Source organism: Macaca thibetana, chromosome 6 (assembly GCF_024542745.1).
Source record: "Macaca thibetana thibetana isolate TM-01 chromosome 6, ASM2454274v1, whole genome shotgun sequence".
Classification (NCBI taxonomy): Eukaryota; Metazoa; Chordata; class Mammalia; order Primates; family Cercopithecidae; genus Macaca; species Macaca thibetana.
In genome coordinates, this window is record NC_065583.1 from 137205203 (window position 1) to 137222236 (window position 17034).

Below are 17034 nucleotides of genomic sequence, written 5' to 3' on the forward strand. Positions count from 1 at the left end.
CTCAACAGTTACCTTTAAAATACACAAACAGAATAAAATAAGCCATTAAATGGCTTCCCTGAAGGAAGCATAAACTCACAAAACATTTTTATCATTGCATTTATTTAAGGTAGACTTTCTCCAATCTCATTTAAAGTTCTTCCTCTCTTCTCTATCTTGTCTTTAGAATAATGACAAGATTGTATCACTAGAGTTAAATTTTTTCTTCTCTCGTCTACCACATACTATCTATAATTCATGTCCGTATTGCTTCAAACTTTATATGCAGCAAAAGAGAAAACTTTATATATAGCATAAGTCTTGCTGTGTTAAAGTATATTTTTATACTTTACTATATTTTTGTTTCCTAAATATTTTATCTTCGAATAATAAATTTTACTTTTAACTTTTTAAAATTATGTATTACTCTCCAAAAAATTAAGATACCACTACCTTTGTTATTCATCTTTACAGCCCTAGTGACTCACATATTACACACAGCACATGCACAATGTATTTTTGTTAAATATTACATAAACAAAATAATTACAAATCAAAAAAACTGGTCAAACCATTCTGCTGAATCAAACTTCAATTCTTTTTCAACACAACCCGAGTTGAGTCATTGGCTACAATGTGAGTATCTTTTTTAGTTAAGACGAGTTTTTCTCACTATAATTAAAGTTCTTATGAAAGGATATGACTTCCAGCAAACAAAATTCAGAATTTATGGAACTCTTAGTAAACTAGGGATCCAACAACATAATCTTCAAAGGGTCACTCACATGGTTCTAATAGCAGGAAAGTAGCAAATAAAACTCATCTCTAATTTTCTACCCTTAATTTACTTACATCTACAAGGATGAGAAGCCAGGTTCTAAAGTACTATCAAGAGTTAACTTTACATCACAGTAGTCATTTTATAGCTTGTCACTGTGTTCCACAAAAATGTTTTGCAAAAAAAATTATGTTGATAATGTAAGCCTAAGTTATATTCAAGTCCCACAAAACAGATTCTGCCAGTAATGAAACACATATATTTTTACACTCCTAATAAGGAACTACATTAACCTTAATTTTTGCAATAATGGTTACAATCTTGAACTGTGCACTTGCCTTATGATGTGTTACACTAAAAAGGATACATCATCAACTATGGAGCATTGCTGTCAAAAATGCCTAGTCCGAATCTAACATGAAAAAAAAAATCATACAAATTTAAAATAAGGGATATTCTGCAATCCAACTGGCTTAGACCATTCAAAAATATTAATATCATGAATGACAAAACAGGATGGAAGTGTTCTTAATTTTAAAAGGCCATGATAGCCAAATGCAATGTGTGATCCTTAATTGGATCCTGGATAAAAACAAGCAAACAAATTATAAAAACAAGCAAGCAAACAAATCAGCTTTAAGAAGCACTAATTAATAGGAAATATTAATATGAACTGCCTATAAAAGTTTTCTATCAATTGCAAATTTATACTTAGTATATTACTCTCTTAAATATTTATAAGCTGGGAACAGTGATATGCACGACTAGTCCCTGCTACTCAGGAAGCTGAGGCAGGAGCATAGCTTGAGTCCAGATTTAAAGGCCAACCTGGGCAACATTCAGACACGGTAAGATGCCATCTCTAAAAAATAAAAATAAAACATTAATAAAGCATCTGGCCAAGTGCAGTGGCTCACACCTGTAATCCCAGCACTTTGGGAGGCTGAGGTGGGCGGATCACCTGAGGCCAGGAGTTTGAAACCAGCCTGGCCAACATGGTGTATCGGGGGAACCAGCCCCAATATTTAAGAAATTATAAGAGTATTGATTGGGGAAGTGATAAATGTCCATGAAATCTTCACAATTTATGTTCAGAGACTGCAGTAAAGACAGACATAAGAAATTATAAAAGTATTAATTTTGGGAACTGATAATGTCCATTAAATTTTCACAATTTATGTTCTTCTGCCGCAGCTTCAGCCAGTCTCTCCGTTTGGGGTCCCTGACTTCTCGCAACAATGGTGAAACTCCATCTCTACTAAAAATAAAAAATTAGCCAGGTGTGGTGGCACGTGCCTGTAGTCCCAGCTACTTGGGAGGCTGAGGCAGGCTAATTGCTTGAACCTGGGAGGCAGAGGTTGAAGTAAGCCAAGATCACGCCACTGCAATTCAGCCTGGGTGACAGAGTGAGACTCGGTCTCAAAAAAATAATAATAATAATAATAAAGAATCTATATAAACAGATTAAAGGCTCTGGGATGCAGTACAATAACTTTATTTAATATAGGGTTTTACAAACTTTTTTTGCTATACAATGTTCTTTCCCCTTAATACATATTAACGTCTATGAAGGTTTTGGAAATATTTCATTAAATAATGAACTGCCATTACTTACAAAAGATTATTCACAAATCTTAGCCAGGTTGTAGAAATGGAATAAATATCCAAAAGCACTAAAACATTAAATTCCATGCTCAAGATCACTGGTTTAAAAGTACCTGGATGACAGACTCTCCCCAATGAAGACTTCATTTAGTGCTCTCACTGGCAGAAGTTGCGGTCCTGAAGCCTCACACCCTGCATGTAATTTAAGACAAAGAAAATCCAAGATAGCTCCTTGATTTCTAGAAATGTTATAAAAAATTTATAAAACATTACAACTTTTATATTTTTGTTTTTAAAAGAATCACATACTTTAATATAGTTAACATTTAAATTATCTTTTACTTAAAGCATCCACAACATAAACCTTAAAGGAACCTAAACTTACACCTGTAATGAAGGCCCGAGTCTCTATCCAAAATAAACCTTAATTCTTCTTGAAGCAATTTCTCAAGAGTGATGAACTATATTTATCCATCTCAAAAGATTCTTGTTGTTACACTTAGTTTTATCTTGGAAGCTTCAGAGATATAACTTACCAAATAAAACAAGAACTATTTTGGATTTAAGCAGCAAATGACATGCATGGCTTGGATGATGGAAACCAAACCAGGTATGTTAAGAAATCAGACTTTTTTTTCCAAATAAGGAAACCTCAAGAGTGTTTTTAGCAACAGCAGCACTGGAGGAAATATTTCCACATCCCCCTTCATAATTCCTAAAAAATGTTTTCTTTTTTTAAATCTGTAAGGTTGTGTGCACGGTTAAAGTAATCTTCCTTCATAATTACTTAAACATTACACCATCATATAAAATGATTGTCCCCTTCAAATGGTTCCTGTTACTTCTTTTATTAGTTTCCAACTGGAAAAGGCAACTCTGTATCCTCAATGTCACAACTATCAGATTTATTGGACTCAAGTATCTCCCACTAGGCTAGCATCATGAGAAAAGTTCGCTTTCTGTCAGACAAGTTGACTTTTCTGTCTCCTCCACAATTCCTACGAAGTTAATGTTTAAAAATCCATCCCAATTGTGGTAGGCAGGCTCCAAGTTGGTGCCCAGTGATTCCTGCCTCCCTGGTATTCATACTTTTGTGAATACATATACTCACACTCTCTTTCTCACATCATACTAGGGTTGCTCTATGTGACCAACAGAATATGGCAGCAGTGATGGCATATCACTTCTGAGATCAGGTTAGAAAAGACACTGTTGCTTCTACCTTGGCTGCTCTCTTTCTCTCAGATCTCCTGCTCTAGAGGAAGAGATAACATGAACAACCCTTTGGAGAGACCAACATGGTGAGCAACTGAAGCCATGTGCTAAAAGCCATGTGATGAGCTGGAAAGTGTGTTCTCCAGTTCTAGTCATGTCTTCATATACTGCTGTCCTGGCCAACAGCTTGATTGTCACCTCCTGCCTACACCAGAACTAGCTAAGCCATACTCTTAGAATCTTGACCTTTATAATCTGTGTGAGGTCATAAATATTTACATTTAAGATGCTACGCTGAGTGATTTGTTATACAACAATAGTTACCTAATACACTATAGTTACCAAATACACTAATAAAACCACCACTGTCACCAAGACCACATTGATCTATTCTTCTCCTTTGACTTGGTAGCCTAATTATTATATTCTTCTGTTTATTATGTTTATCAAATTGAACATTACATTTTTCTCATTTATTTTGGACTATAACTGCCTAAAGGGAACCCAATTATTCTTTCAAATATAACAAGTTATTACAATACCAAGTACCCTTGGAGTACTTATTGTTTACCTAAATTATCAGCTCAACTTCATAATACAGAGAAAGACCTTGATACAAAAAGCTATATATATATATATATATATATAGTTTAAAGCCAGTTTTAGTCATATATATGTATATACATACACACATATATATACACACACATATATATAAAGATTTGATATGTTTAATCAAATTTGATTGCACATAAGACTAAAACTGGCTTTAAACTGTCTTAGGTACTACATATATTCACATTCTCACTCTTGACAGTTTTACAAACATAAATGGCTAAAATTTATTGTTTAAATTACTTTTCCTTAAATAATTACTAATGAAATTTGTTTTAGATTACTATCCCCACAGATTTCCTACAAATGCTCAACAATAGGTACTCATGAAATATCACCAGTAAATTTGAGCTCTCACCATCAAACTGTAACCATGTTTCCCTTTTATATGGTCTTGACTTTCCACCTCTATTCTCATTTTCCCTCATCCTAATTTATCTCTCCATATTACATTTTATTACATGTGCTTGTTGAATTTCAATTCAAAACTTTCATCAAATGAGTTAGACAATAAATAAAATTGCTTCAAATCTCATTAATCATCTTAATTCTGCTTATTTTTTCATACTAATTCACTACTAAACCTTATCTAATCACAGAACTGTGTTCATTTAAAACTTGTCTCAATGGGACATGAAAAGATGGACTCCATACCAATTACTTTGTTTTTTTGAGACAGAGTTTAGCTCTTGTTGCCCAGGCTGGAAAATGGCACGATCTTGGCTCACTGCAACCTCTACCCGCCGGGTTCAAGAGATTCTCCTGCCTCAGCCTCCTGAGGAGCTGGGATTACAGGCATGCGCCACCATGCCTGGCTAATTTTGTATTTTTAGTAGACGGGGTTTTACCATGTTGGTCAGGCTGGTCTCGAACTCCTGACCTCAGGTGATTCGCCCACCTCAGCCTCTCAAAGTGCTGGAATTACAGGCGTGAGCCACCGTGCCCAGCCAATTACTTTTTCATCCAAGTGAATAGATTACAAAATTATAATTTGTATTTTTAAACACAATTGTAATACTAGTGACACAAACTACTACACTGTGTAATTCTCTCACACTGTCATATTGCTAAACTTTATTTCCAGGTCTACTTGCACTGGATGGAGCCATGTGACTAGTAATGGCCAATGGAATGTGGACAAAATTAATGAAAAGGCCTAGTTCCTAAAACTTCCCATAAGATCTTCTATGTTCTCTGTTTTCTCCCCACAAGATACAGAGGATCCAATAGAAGACTCAGAGGCCTTAAAATATGGTAGCAGCCCCTATTTGGTAGCAGCTGTGATTGCCTGAAAACTCCCTGGACAATGAGATGAGTTAAAAATAAGCTTTTGCATTCAGTCACTGAGTTCTGGGATTGCTTATTAAACCAATTCATCTCTCTATATTAATACAACCAGTCTTTATTTATATAGCATTTACATTGTGTTAGGTATTATACATCATCTAAAGATTATTAAAGTATAGGGAAGGATGTGCATAGGTTATATGCCAATACTATGCCATTTTATGAGGGATGTGAACATCCTCGAATTTTGGTATCTGTAGGGGATCCCAGAACCAATCCCCCTCAGGTACCAAGGGATAAGTGTATATGAAATAATCTGCTCCAGTCACCAGCCCCTCCATCTCCTCCTCCTCTCTGGAAGCTTGCAGTAGCTGTTTGTATTCTGACAAACCTTGGTGAAGAACAGTTTACCATTAATTATGTGAAACACTTTGTGGGTCCTTTCAATTCAAAGACTCTTGCCTAAGTTTCCTAACTGAAATTTTTAAAAAGTATTAACTGATTCATACTAACTATATATTTATAGAGAACAGGTAATATTTTGATACACACATACAACTTATAATGATCAAATCAGGGTATTTAGGATATCCATCACCTCAAATATTTGTCATTTGTGTTGGGAATATTTCAAATCTTCTCTTCCAGCTATTTTGAAATGAGGTATTTTGAACTATAAAATAAATTGTTAATTATAATCAGCCTACTATGCTACTGAATGCTAGAACTTATTCCTTCCATCTAAGTGCATATTTGTACCCATTAACCAACCCCTGCTCATCCCACCTTTCACCCTTCCCAGGCTTTAGTAACTATCACTGAACTCTCTATCTTCATGAGATCAACTTTTTCAGCTCTCACATATGAATGAAAGCATGTGATATTTGTATTTCTATGCTTGACTTATTTCACCTCACATAGTGACCTCCAGTTCCATTCATGTTGCTGCAAATCTCAGGATTTCATTCTTTTTATGGCTGAATAGTACTCCATTGTGTATATATATACACCATATTTTCCATATTCATTTATCTGCTGATGGACACTTTGACTCCATACTTGGCTATTGTGAATAGGGCTGCAACAAACATGAGGTGCCAGTATCCCTTTGCTATACTGATTTCCTTTCCTTTGGATAAATAGCCAGTAGTGGGATTGCTAGATTGTATAGGAGTTCTATTTTAGATTTTTGAGAAACCTTCATGCTGTTTTCCATAATGGCTTTACTTATTTACATTACCACCAACAGTGTATAAGAGTTCCCTTTTCTCCACATCCTTGCCAGTACTTGTTATTTTTGTCTTTTTGATAACGGCCATTCTAACTGGGGAGAGATGATATCTCACTGTGGTTTTGATTTGCATTTCCCTGATGATTAGTGATGTTGAGCATTTTTTCATATAGCTGTTGGTTATCTGTATGTCTTCTGAGAAACTTCTATTCAGAAACTTTGCCACTTCTTAATGAGATTATTTGTGTTTGTTGTTTGAATTCCTTGTATATGCTGGATATTAGTCCCTTGTTAGATGAATAGTTTGCAAGTATTTTCTCCGATTCTATAGGCTGTCTCTTCACTCTTGCGTCCTTTGTTATGCAGAAGATTTGTTTAATATAGCTCCATTTGTCTATTCTGTTTTTGTTGCCTGTGCTTTTGAAGTCTTAGCCATAAAATCTTTGCCTAGACCAATGTGCTGAATAATTTCCCCTGCCTGTTTTGAGAAATCATCATGTATGATTTTTTGATTTTGAATATTTTTCTGTTCTTTTTCTGGAACTACCATTAATCAGATATGAACATCCTAGATGCTGAGCTATGATTCACTAACTTTGTATGTAATATTGTTTCTATATATGAAATACTAACTTCATTTATAAACTAAACACAGTAAATCTGAGGAATCTGAGCAGTGACTCTTTATATACCAATCTATATCTTTTTATAAGACTGCTGGTGAAGACAGTTAAATCTACCATCTATTGTTGGTAGCAGTAACTTCTTTCAGTGAGGGATTAAAATTTCTAACTATTATTTTTAAATTGTGCTTAATAGTTACTGCAGACTTTCAAAAACAATAGAAGTTCATGCACATATAATTTAAGATTTTTTTAAATATAATTTTTTTTGGAGGAGAACCTTTAAAATACAACATAAACACACATTTTAGAAACATGCTAACCTATAAAGCTGTAAGTCACCATGAAAAACTCTGGAATAAGTGGATATAAACCTCAGGTACCATGAAAGAGCAGAGGCAGAAAGCAAAAATGTAAAAGTAGCTTTTCCTGATAAATTTATCCAGAAAATAAAACACAGGAGAAAACTGTATCTTTTTATACAGTCTACAAATATTTAAGATTTCTTTTGGGATATTCTTGCATCATTAAAGTCCTACATTTGCTAGAAAAAGTGGGAAAATATGGCTCAAAATGGAGAATTCGCTTTAACCCTCCTAACAAAAAAAGCTGCCAAATCACCTTATGCTAATATTCTGTAAGCTACACAAATATTTCAAGCACAAATCCTAAGGCTGGAATGCAAAATTTCCCAACAAATATATTTCATATATTTAAGTATAACTATATAAAATATATAACCATCATAATCTTCCACAGATTAGCTCATTTCAACTTTACTGCTTTCCTTTTTTTTTTTTTTTTTTTTGACATTTCAAAGATTAAGGCCAAGAATCTTTTCTCAAACATCAACTATCTTATCAGATACTTTACCATCCTTCCCTAATCAGCTAGTTTTCAAATCTGTCCTAGAAAACATCTAGAAATATGCTATTATTTCTTACTTCAGATTCTAATAAACTTTACAATTGAAGTAATTCACTGTACTTTGTTAAGTGCTACTAATGAAACTAAAAACAAGTTAATCATATATTATTACATCAAAAAATTTGAGGTCAAAGGAACTATGAGTTAAATATTTCCCCAAACACATCTGATGCCCAATCCACCTACTTTCATCATGAGCTCTTTCAATGTTAAGGGCTCTATTGTGTTGATTCAAGCTTAGCTGCTGCTCGTGAAGGTCCACAGGAACAGGGTTTATGCCAGTCCCTTCAAGGTATAACCTGATTCTCTGCCTCCACAACCACCTTGGAAAAGTGAAGAAAAGGCGAATTATGTTAAAATAGAATAAATTAAAGAGTACACATTATAATAATTTAAGGAAATTAAATAGTGAATAAAAAAGTTACTAGTTATTCCATGAATAAGTTATATCAGAAACACCTAAAGTCTATAGCTTCCTTATCAATGACAGATTTGAATATTTATTCTCTTTTCAATTATAATGGAAATACCTAATGTGCTTGTACAAAATCTCCCAAGTAACTTTTAAGTCAAACTCTATCAAGAACCCATAAAGTCCAAGATACTGAGCAAGATATAGTTTGTGCTTTGCTCAGCAAAAAATATTACACAAAAAAGAGAGCAAACTTAAAATAATACTGTGTTTAGACGGCTGGATTAGATAAAAATCCCTCTCCACAAATTTTGTAATGCAGTTTTTTTTAACCAATAAAAGGAAAAAAGGATTAAGAAACAATAAATAAAACAGTTTTGATTACACCTAAAAATTTAAATAACATCTCTGGTAAAAGGAAAAAAAAATCAGATTTAATTGATTTCAAAACCAATAATCAATGTATCGAAAGTCAATGGGACAGATTCTGCTTGGTAAGTATACAAAAATATACTTCCACTTGGTAGGTATAAATTAGCCATTTCTAAAGTTGTCAAACTTCTGAAATGACTAGAAACTAGAATTATTGGTAATGAAATGATTCTAGAAAAGTCAAGAAGATGTAATACAACTTCACAAATATCTGTGGGAAAAGCTTTCCCCAACTATAAAATACAGTCCAAGTCAGAAAATAAAAAGTAGTCCAACTTGGCTCTCTCAAATATAATTGGCCAACCTCATGCTCCTTCTTCCACCTTCCTGTTTTCCTGATGGTATGACCACTGAACACATTAAGTAAAAGAAATTTTTAAAAATCCCATCCCCACTACTTAAGAAATACTTTTATGTGAGACAGATACCAGGAATCTCAGCATGGTTGGATTAAATCCAACTCTCAATCATTACTAGATGGGAGATAAAGATAAAAAATATAAAATCTAAAAATTCAAACAATTTTAGCCAAAGTTTTAATTACCTTTCCACTAAACTGATAAGGACAAGTAACGAGGTTAAGAAAGTAGAGACACGGCTGCTATCTCACTGAAGGAGAAAAAAAATCTCTATATGCAGTTATATTATAGGCCAACCAACATTTGTCAGGGTTTCTCTCCACAATTCCAACTGGACTAGGAGAAGGTAAATTAGACCTATGTGTGACTCAGCTAATACATTACTTTTAATGGCTACTGTTATATCTATGGAGTAATCCAAACATTATCTGATTTGTTCTGGTTTTTTTGTTTGTTTGGTTTGAGACACAGTCTCACTCCGTTGCCCAGGCTGGAGTGTAGTGGCGCGATCTCAGCTCACACTGCAACCTCTACCTCCTGGGCTCAAGTGATCCTCTCGCCTCAGCCCCACAAATAGCTGCGACTACAGGTGCTTGCCACCATGCCCAGCTAATTTTTGTATTTTTTGTAGAAACAAGGTTTCACCATGTTGCCCAGGCTGGTCTCGAACTCCTAAGCTCAAGTGATCCACCCGCATCGGCCTCCCAAAGTGCCGGGATTACAGGCGTTGAGACACTGTGCCCTGCCTGATTTGTTCTGTTTTTTAACAGATTTATTAATGGCACATACTTATTAAGATACTTATATAAGAAAAACTGTAAGAAATTCCTACCTGAACTCACCACGATAGAACTTCTGTAAGGCTTCTGGAAAGGAATGTGTATATCGAACGGGCAAGCATAAATGACCCTCAGACCTGTATTTTAACAGGAATTTTTTGGTGATATAAAGAGGAAAAGAAAAAAAAAGTGAAGCAAAAGAATTTAATCAAAAGGTATCACTAAGTTATAAAATTAAGAAATGAAATTCTAAAAATTTCTACTCTATATTCCATTTTTTGCCACAAAATTATGTTTTTTCAACAAAAATAAAAAAGACCACATAGAGTTAGTAGTCTACATCCAGCTTTAATGCCATAATACATAATAATATGTGAGTTTCTACATTACAATGAAACTAAAAATAGCAGCAAATCTGCCACTAATTACCCTGTAAAGTTACCTAATGGTACAGTGTTGTTCAAATAATTACATTATTTAACTACTAACCTTAAAATTTTTATTCTAACCTTTAAATCATTTAACTATTAACTCTGGGCAAGTCACTTTGGCATCAGCTTCCTCATCTCCAAAATCAGGACAAACCAGCAATCTCAAAAGGTGATTCTGAGGAATCAAAATATTTATGTGAAATGTTTTGAACCATAATTCCTTTTTAAATGTCATTTAAGATATCCTAAGTCACTAAAAAAGAACTGAGAAAGCTTAATCCAATGTAATCCTTCATTTATTCAAAAATATATAAATAATGAAACTCCTTTAAGGAGTTCATAGCTTGATGTGGAAGACAAATTAAAATGAATCATTGCAAATTATAAGGTGGTAAGACTGCCTATTGGTTAGTGTAGATGAGAGTATGTGGCACCTAAAGATGTGTCCAGAAGGCTCAGTCATCATCATTTAATGATACTTCAATCTTGAAGAAAAGGCTGAGGGTAGGCTTAGGAAAACAAACTCCTGATAATCAATGTAAATCAACTTGTAAGTGTGAAGACCAGAGAAAAATGTTTTTACAAAGTTGTGAATAGTAAACTTCTTTATCTAAGCGGGTCAACACTGAGGTTAAGAAAACGCAAGGCCTAGGTTTTTAAATTCTTATATTCGTTGTAATACTTCACGCAATGTTAAGTATATAAAAGGCATCAATGGTCATTTGATAGCATAATATCTGCTGAGGTCAACTGCAAGTCTAAAACCTCTGTAGAGAGAAGACTCTCTCATGAGGTTACAGTCAGATATCAGCTAGGGCTGCAGGCATCTGAAGGCTTGACTTGGGCTAGCACGACCACTTCCAGGGTTGCTCACTCACATGGCTGGCAACTTGGTGCTGGCTGTTGGCAGGAGACCTCAATCCCCCTCCATGTGAACCTCTCCACAGGACTGTTGTGAGCATCCTCATATCATGGTGGCTGTCCTACCCCATAACGAACAATCCTCAAGACCAGTATAGACGCTGTAATACCATTTATGACCTGGTCTTGGGACCTACACATTCTCACACCATATTCTACTGGTCACATAGGCCATCCTTGATTGACTATTGGGGGGCAGGGAGGAGTACATTAAAGGGTACCTAAATACTATGAAGCTACCTTGGAGGCTGACTATCCACATGCCCTCTATCCCATTTTGAATATTAAGCTTTCAAATGTTGTAATTATTTACCAGGCTCAGTAGAGTGGCTGTAGAATACAGAAGAGACAGACAGAAATTACACATTTGATTTAGATGAGTCCATGTGAGTGGGCCATCTTGAAAGTGGATTCTCCAGCCCAAGTCAAGCCTTCAGATGCCTACAGACCAAGCTGACACCTGCTTATACTCAGGAGAGATCTCAAGCCAAAACCACCCAGCCAAAGTGCTCCTGAACTCCTGACATGCACAACCCATAAGAAATAATACACTGTTACCATCATAAGCCTCTAAGTTTTGAGATGATTTGTTATGCAACATTTGAACAACTTAAGTTGTTCAACTTAAGTTGAACATTAACTTCTGATCTTTTTCGAAGCTCTGAGCTTTTTTGAAGCTTTTTTGAAGGACTGAGATACCACCATATTTAAGATAAAGAAGTCAGATAACTTGAAGCATACACAAAACCAGAAGGCAACTTTGGCTTGCCTGGAGGCAAGAAGAGAAACCAAAGAACTTCTAACACCTGTTCTTCTAGGTAGAAAATAGAGAAGAGATGACAATATTAACAACTGCTTGCCAGCTTCAAATTCCCACAAATTTATGAATATGAAGCCAGTTTTCAAAAGAAAATATAGTTCAATAAACTGTGTAACATATGATCACTAAAGTTAAGAATCTTTTACCTTAATGATATAAAAATAAGCCATTAAGAAGTTCTAAAACCCACATGCATCAACATTGATGGCAATTAAAAATTAATTACTGAACCAATGATCTCAATTATTTACATTTAGGGAATATTTACTCAGCTAGATTGGGGTTCTATCCCTATTCCCTAAAATCACTTAATCATTCAGTTTTCAAGTATTTATTACCTACCAGCTATGTATAAAACTATGCTAGTGACAGAGAAATTAAAATACAAGGTCCTATACTCAAGGAATTTATAGTCTAATGGAAGAGAAAAAGAAACAGAAAATAAATATATAGGGATAAGTGCTTTCTGTAGAGGGAATTACAACCCAGGAGAAACCCCAGTCTTGAACAAACAACAACCACAGAAGTGAGTAAGTGGTGTAAGGGAACTTTTGACAAAAGCACATACAAAGGCATGGGTGGGAGGGTTGGGGGGACATGGGCCTTTCTGGAGAACTCTTTCACCTACTCTCAAATCATGCCCTGGATCTTATATATCAACAAAGCTCCCCACCAGAGTAAAAGCATCCCTGTGTGAGCCTCTAACCAGCATGTTGGTGGACACTCATATAGTTACATTTTGCAGTTAAGAACAGCCTTTTAGAAAGGATCCTAGGTTGATCCTAGAACAGTTTCCAAAAATACATTTTTTAAGCTAAAGAATGTGTCATGCCTGTGGACATATGCGGACAGGTGAAACTAGAAAAGCAAATAGGCAAGAGACAGTGAAAGATAATATATTTTATGCTAAGGAATTTACAATGTATCCTGAAGGTCATGGTAAACTAAAAGATTTTAATAAGGAGTGGGTATAATCAATTAGATCTGCACTTCAGAAAGAAGCTAAGACAATGTGTAAAGGATAAGTTAGAAGGAGAGAGACTGTAAGCTAGTTCAGTAATTTAAACAACTATAAAGGGCTGAGCTATTTTTAGTGGCAGTGAGGATGGCAACAGATGGACTCAAAAGTAAGTTCCCTAGAACTTAGGACCAATTTGAAGATAAAGTGAGGGAGAGATAGTTACAGCTTCAGCACAGATGATTCCATTCATTAAGAACGATGGGAGAGAGAAAAGGAGAGTTTATTTGTACATGTTACATTTTTAATACCACTGGATATATCCACAGTAGAGGCCAGTGTGGCTAGAATAGAATGAAGGGAAAAATAATAGGCAATAAGGACAGAGAACGGTAAAAGGCCAGATAATGTATAGCCTGTATATCATATTTAAGGTGACCAACTGTCCCCTGGTTTGCCTGGGACTGACATTCTCCTGGGACACAGGACTTTCAGTGCTAAAACTAGGAAAGTTCCAAGAAAACCAGGAGTTTTTCACCCTATTCACAGTAAAAAATTAAGATTTTATCCTAAGTTAGATGGGAAGCCATGAGAAAAAAAAAATCTAGGCAGAGAGGTCACATATTATCAAACTTTCATAAAATAATCATGCTGGCTGCAGTGGGGAGAAGAAACTAAGAAACTATAAGGTTAAGAATGGAAGCAAGAAGATCACTGTTGGAATAAAGATTCTGCAGTCCCAGGAGACTCCAATACCACAGTATTAATCAGCCTCCCTGGAGACAATATAGGAATTGAAGAAGAAAAAAGATGGCCCAGAGCACAATATGTAAAAACACCAGTATTTAGCCAGGAACCAAATAGTAAGATCCTTCAAAAGAGATACAGACAAAGAAGTAGTCACAGAGATAGGAAGAAAGGGGTATCACAAATGCAAACAAAGTAGAGTAGAAATAAGGGAGCAGTTAGCACCAAAAATTTCCCAGAAATCAGGTAAGACAAGGACTAAAATATCCAGTAAATTCAGTAACGAGGATATCACTGATCTAAGGCAAAAGCAATGTCAATGAACTGGTTGGGGGCAAATCCATAAAAAAGTTGCAAAGTTTTAGAAAATAACTAAGAACTGAAGAAGTGCAGATAACCAAGCTTGGGGATAAGTGGAAGGAAAAGAGATAATAAAAGGTTATACGTATACATATAAAAGGTTATACGAAAGTGACACAGGGTAAAAGATTTTTTAAATTTTCTTGAAAAACAGGAGTTTTGAACAAGTCTTTTCAGGCTAAAAGGAGTCATGTGTGAAGGGAGAGAAAAAAAAGACAACATGATAGGACAAGATTTTTTTAAGCAGGAGAAAAGGTGAAGTAGTTCTAATCCAGTGACTTTCAAATCCTCTGTGAAAAAAAAGGTGGGTTTATTGAAGGAGGAAGGATAAGGGAAGCAAGGTGAATGCAAAAGTTGAACTACTGAAGCAGCCACCACAGAGAACGGGGAAGAGAGATGAGTAGGGCTACACAGGAAGTTTGTGTGCAACTCTGAGTCCACTGTTAAGTGCTGAAGACTACAAACTGGAAGTGCCACCAAACCCAATGATCTTTTTTTCCCCAGATGACCACAGAAGTACTGATGCAGAAGTAGAAAGGATGATGGTCAGATTGATCTAGAATTGTGCAGAAAGGTAACGATGAAGAAATATTTGCACTTTGGGAGGCCAACGTGGGAGGATCACTTGAGATCAGGAGTTTGAGACCAGCCTGGCCAACATGGTGAAACCCCATGTCTACTAAAAATACAAAAATTAGCCAGGTGTGGTGGTGCATGCCTGTAGTCCCAGCCACTCTGGAGGCTGAGGCAGAAGAATCACTTGAACCCAGGAAGCAGAGGTTGCAATGCACTGAGAGCACGCCACTACACTCCAGCCTGGGCAACAGAGCAAGACTCTGTCTCAAAAAAACAAAAATAAAAAGAAAAGAAAAGAAAGAAAGAAATATTTAAGAAAGTAAATGAAGTGAGGAAGAAATAAGTGGAGAAAATGGAAGGGATCAAAATACTGAAAGTCAAAGGGCAGATTTAGTGGGATAAAGTAGTAAGACTGCTGTTAAGGTAGGAGGCTGCAGTCAGAGTGGAATTAATTAGGATTGTAGAGATAGGGAAATTCCAAATCATCAGAAAGTCCAGGTATAGTCACGGCTGTGGGTGGCTAGAACAGACTGAGGGTAAATATCAGAAAGCTGAGGAAGGAAAAAAAAAATGCCAATAGTGTTTGGATAGGTCTTTTTATTAAGTCAGTAAAGTCACCTCCCCAAAAAAAATCAGTGGTAGCATAACGAGGAACATAAATACAAGCCATAAGGAAGAGTAGAAAATGGATCATTATTAACTTGTCCCTCCTCAGCAATACCAAAGGTCCCCAACACTCACCTGGGTCAAGAACTCAGGTCTATTATGCCATAGATCCTACTCCCAAACTACCTGGGAAGCGAAAATATGAGAACTGGTCCATCCCAGTTCTCCTACCACCAATGCCAGCTACATGTATATATATTTTTCATGCCTGAGGTTAAAACTAGAGCTATATCCTTGAAAACAACTACATAAAAGACAATCCTACTCAATTCTACATACCTAAATTTCATTACTAGAATGTTTCTGGAACATGGTTCTAATATTCACGGTGGCCAGGAACAATCATGCTTCCACTTAGACACCATACACCATAGTAAAATGTCTGTAGTAACAGAGCCCAGGCATGTGAACATGGTGGAGAAAATAAAGAATAGCTTCCAAATTTTAAGACAGACCATAAAAAGATACTATGCAAGCAAAGCAGAAATGCATGTATGTATAACCTAAAAAAAAATTAAAAAGCACACCACACAAATCAAACAAAAAGTGTATGTTCTTTCTTACCGTTCTGGATCAGTGTTTACCCCTATAACTGGTTTAAGTCTGTCCAAGACTTTACTTGCTGCCAGCAGCATTGTGCCATCACCTAACAAAAATAAGACAAAATATAAGACATAACCAGATTTCTGTTATAAATCCAGTTTTTGGCCATTGTGAAAATTAGTAGTTTTAACAATCATACCCTACCCTGCTAACTGCTATAGCCTATCCCACTCCCTTTCTATCTATTATACCTTTGGATTCTCTCTCCCACTCTAATCCAAGATTTCGTAAGCGGCAAGATTACATTTAGACAGAGTAATTCTTTGTTGTGGGGACACTGTAGAATGTTTTAGATGTATTCCCTTTACATACTAGTAGCACCCCACAGTTGGTAACCACTAATCTAATCCAAAAATTTCTATTAGCCAATCTTCTTTCCTTCTCCCATAACACCAGTCCAAATTCACAAATTATTTTAATGAAAACATATCCAATGTGTCCAACTTCAAATTTTTCTCTTCAACACCTGCTGTCAACTTAAAGTTTTAGAAACAGTAGCCATTAACTTAATGATAAAGTTCAGAAAAAAGAAAGTATATTGGGACCAAAGAGGAATAGAATTTACCTCATTTCATTAAACTCTTTATCAACTTCATTTTTTTCTTAAAACTGCTATAATTATACCAAAATACAATAACTGATCCTTTGAATCATATTTGAAGTTAAATGCATACCTTAAATATACACAAGGAACCTCACAGTAACATCAT

At 35.4% G+C, this 17034-nt stretch overlaps 1 protein-coding gene across 2 annotated transcripts in view; it reads right to left on the reverse strand.

Moving 5' to 3' along the window:
• Nucleotides 1-17034, reverse strand: part of NADK2 (NAD kinase 2, mitochondrial) — a 44214-nt gene that overhangs the window by 15407 nt on the left and 11773 nt on the right. For both annotated transcript variants that reach the window (XM_050794523.1, XM_050794522.1), the window contains exons 4-7: nt 16286-16367; nt 10296-10379; nt 8447-8583; nt 2476-2554 (exon numbers count right to left, since the gene is read on the reverse strand). In XM_050794523.1, the coding sequence (XP_050650480.1) occupies nt 2476-2554; nt 8447-8583; nt 10296-10379; nt 16286-16367 (382 nt within the window). The remainder of the gene's footprint in view (nt 1-2475; nt 2555-8446; nt 8584-10295; nt 10380-16285; nt 16368-17034) is intronic.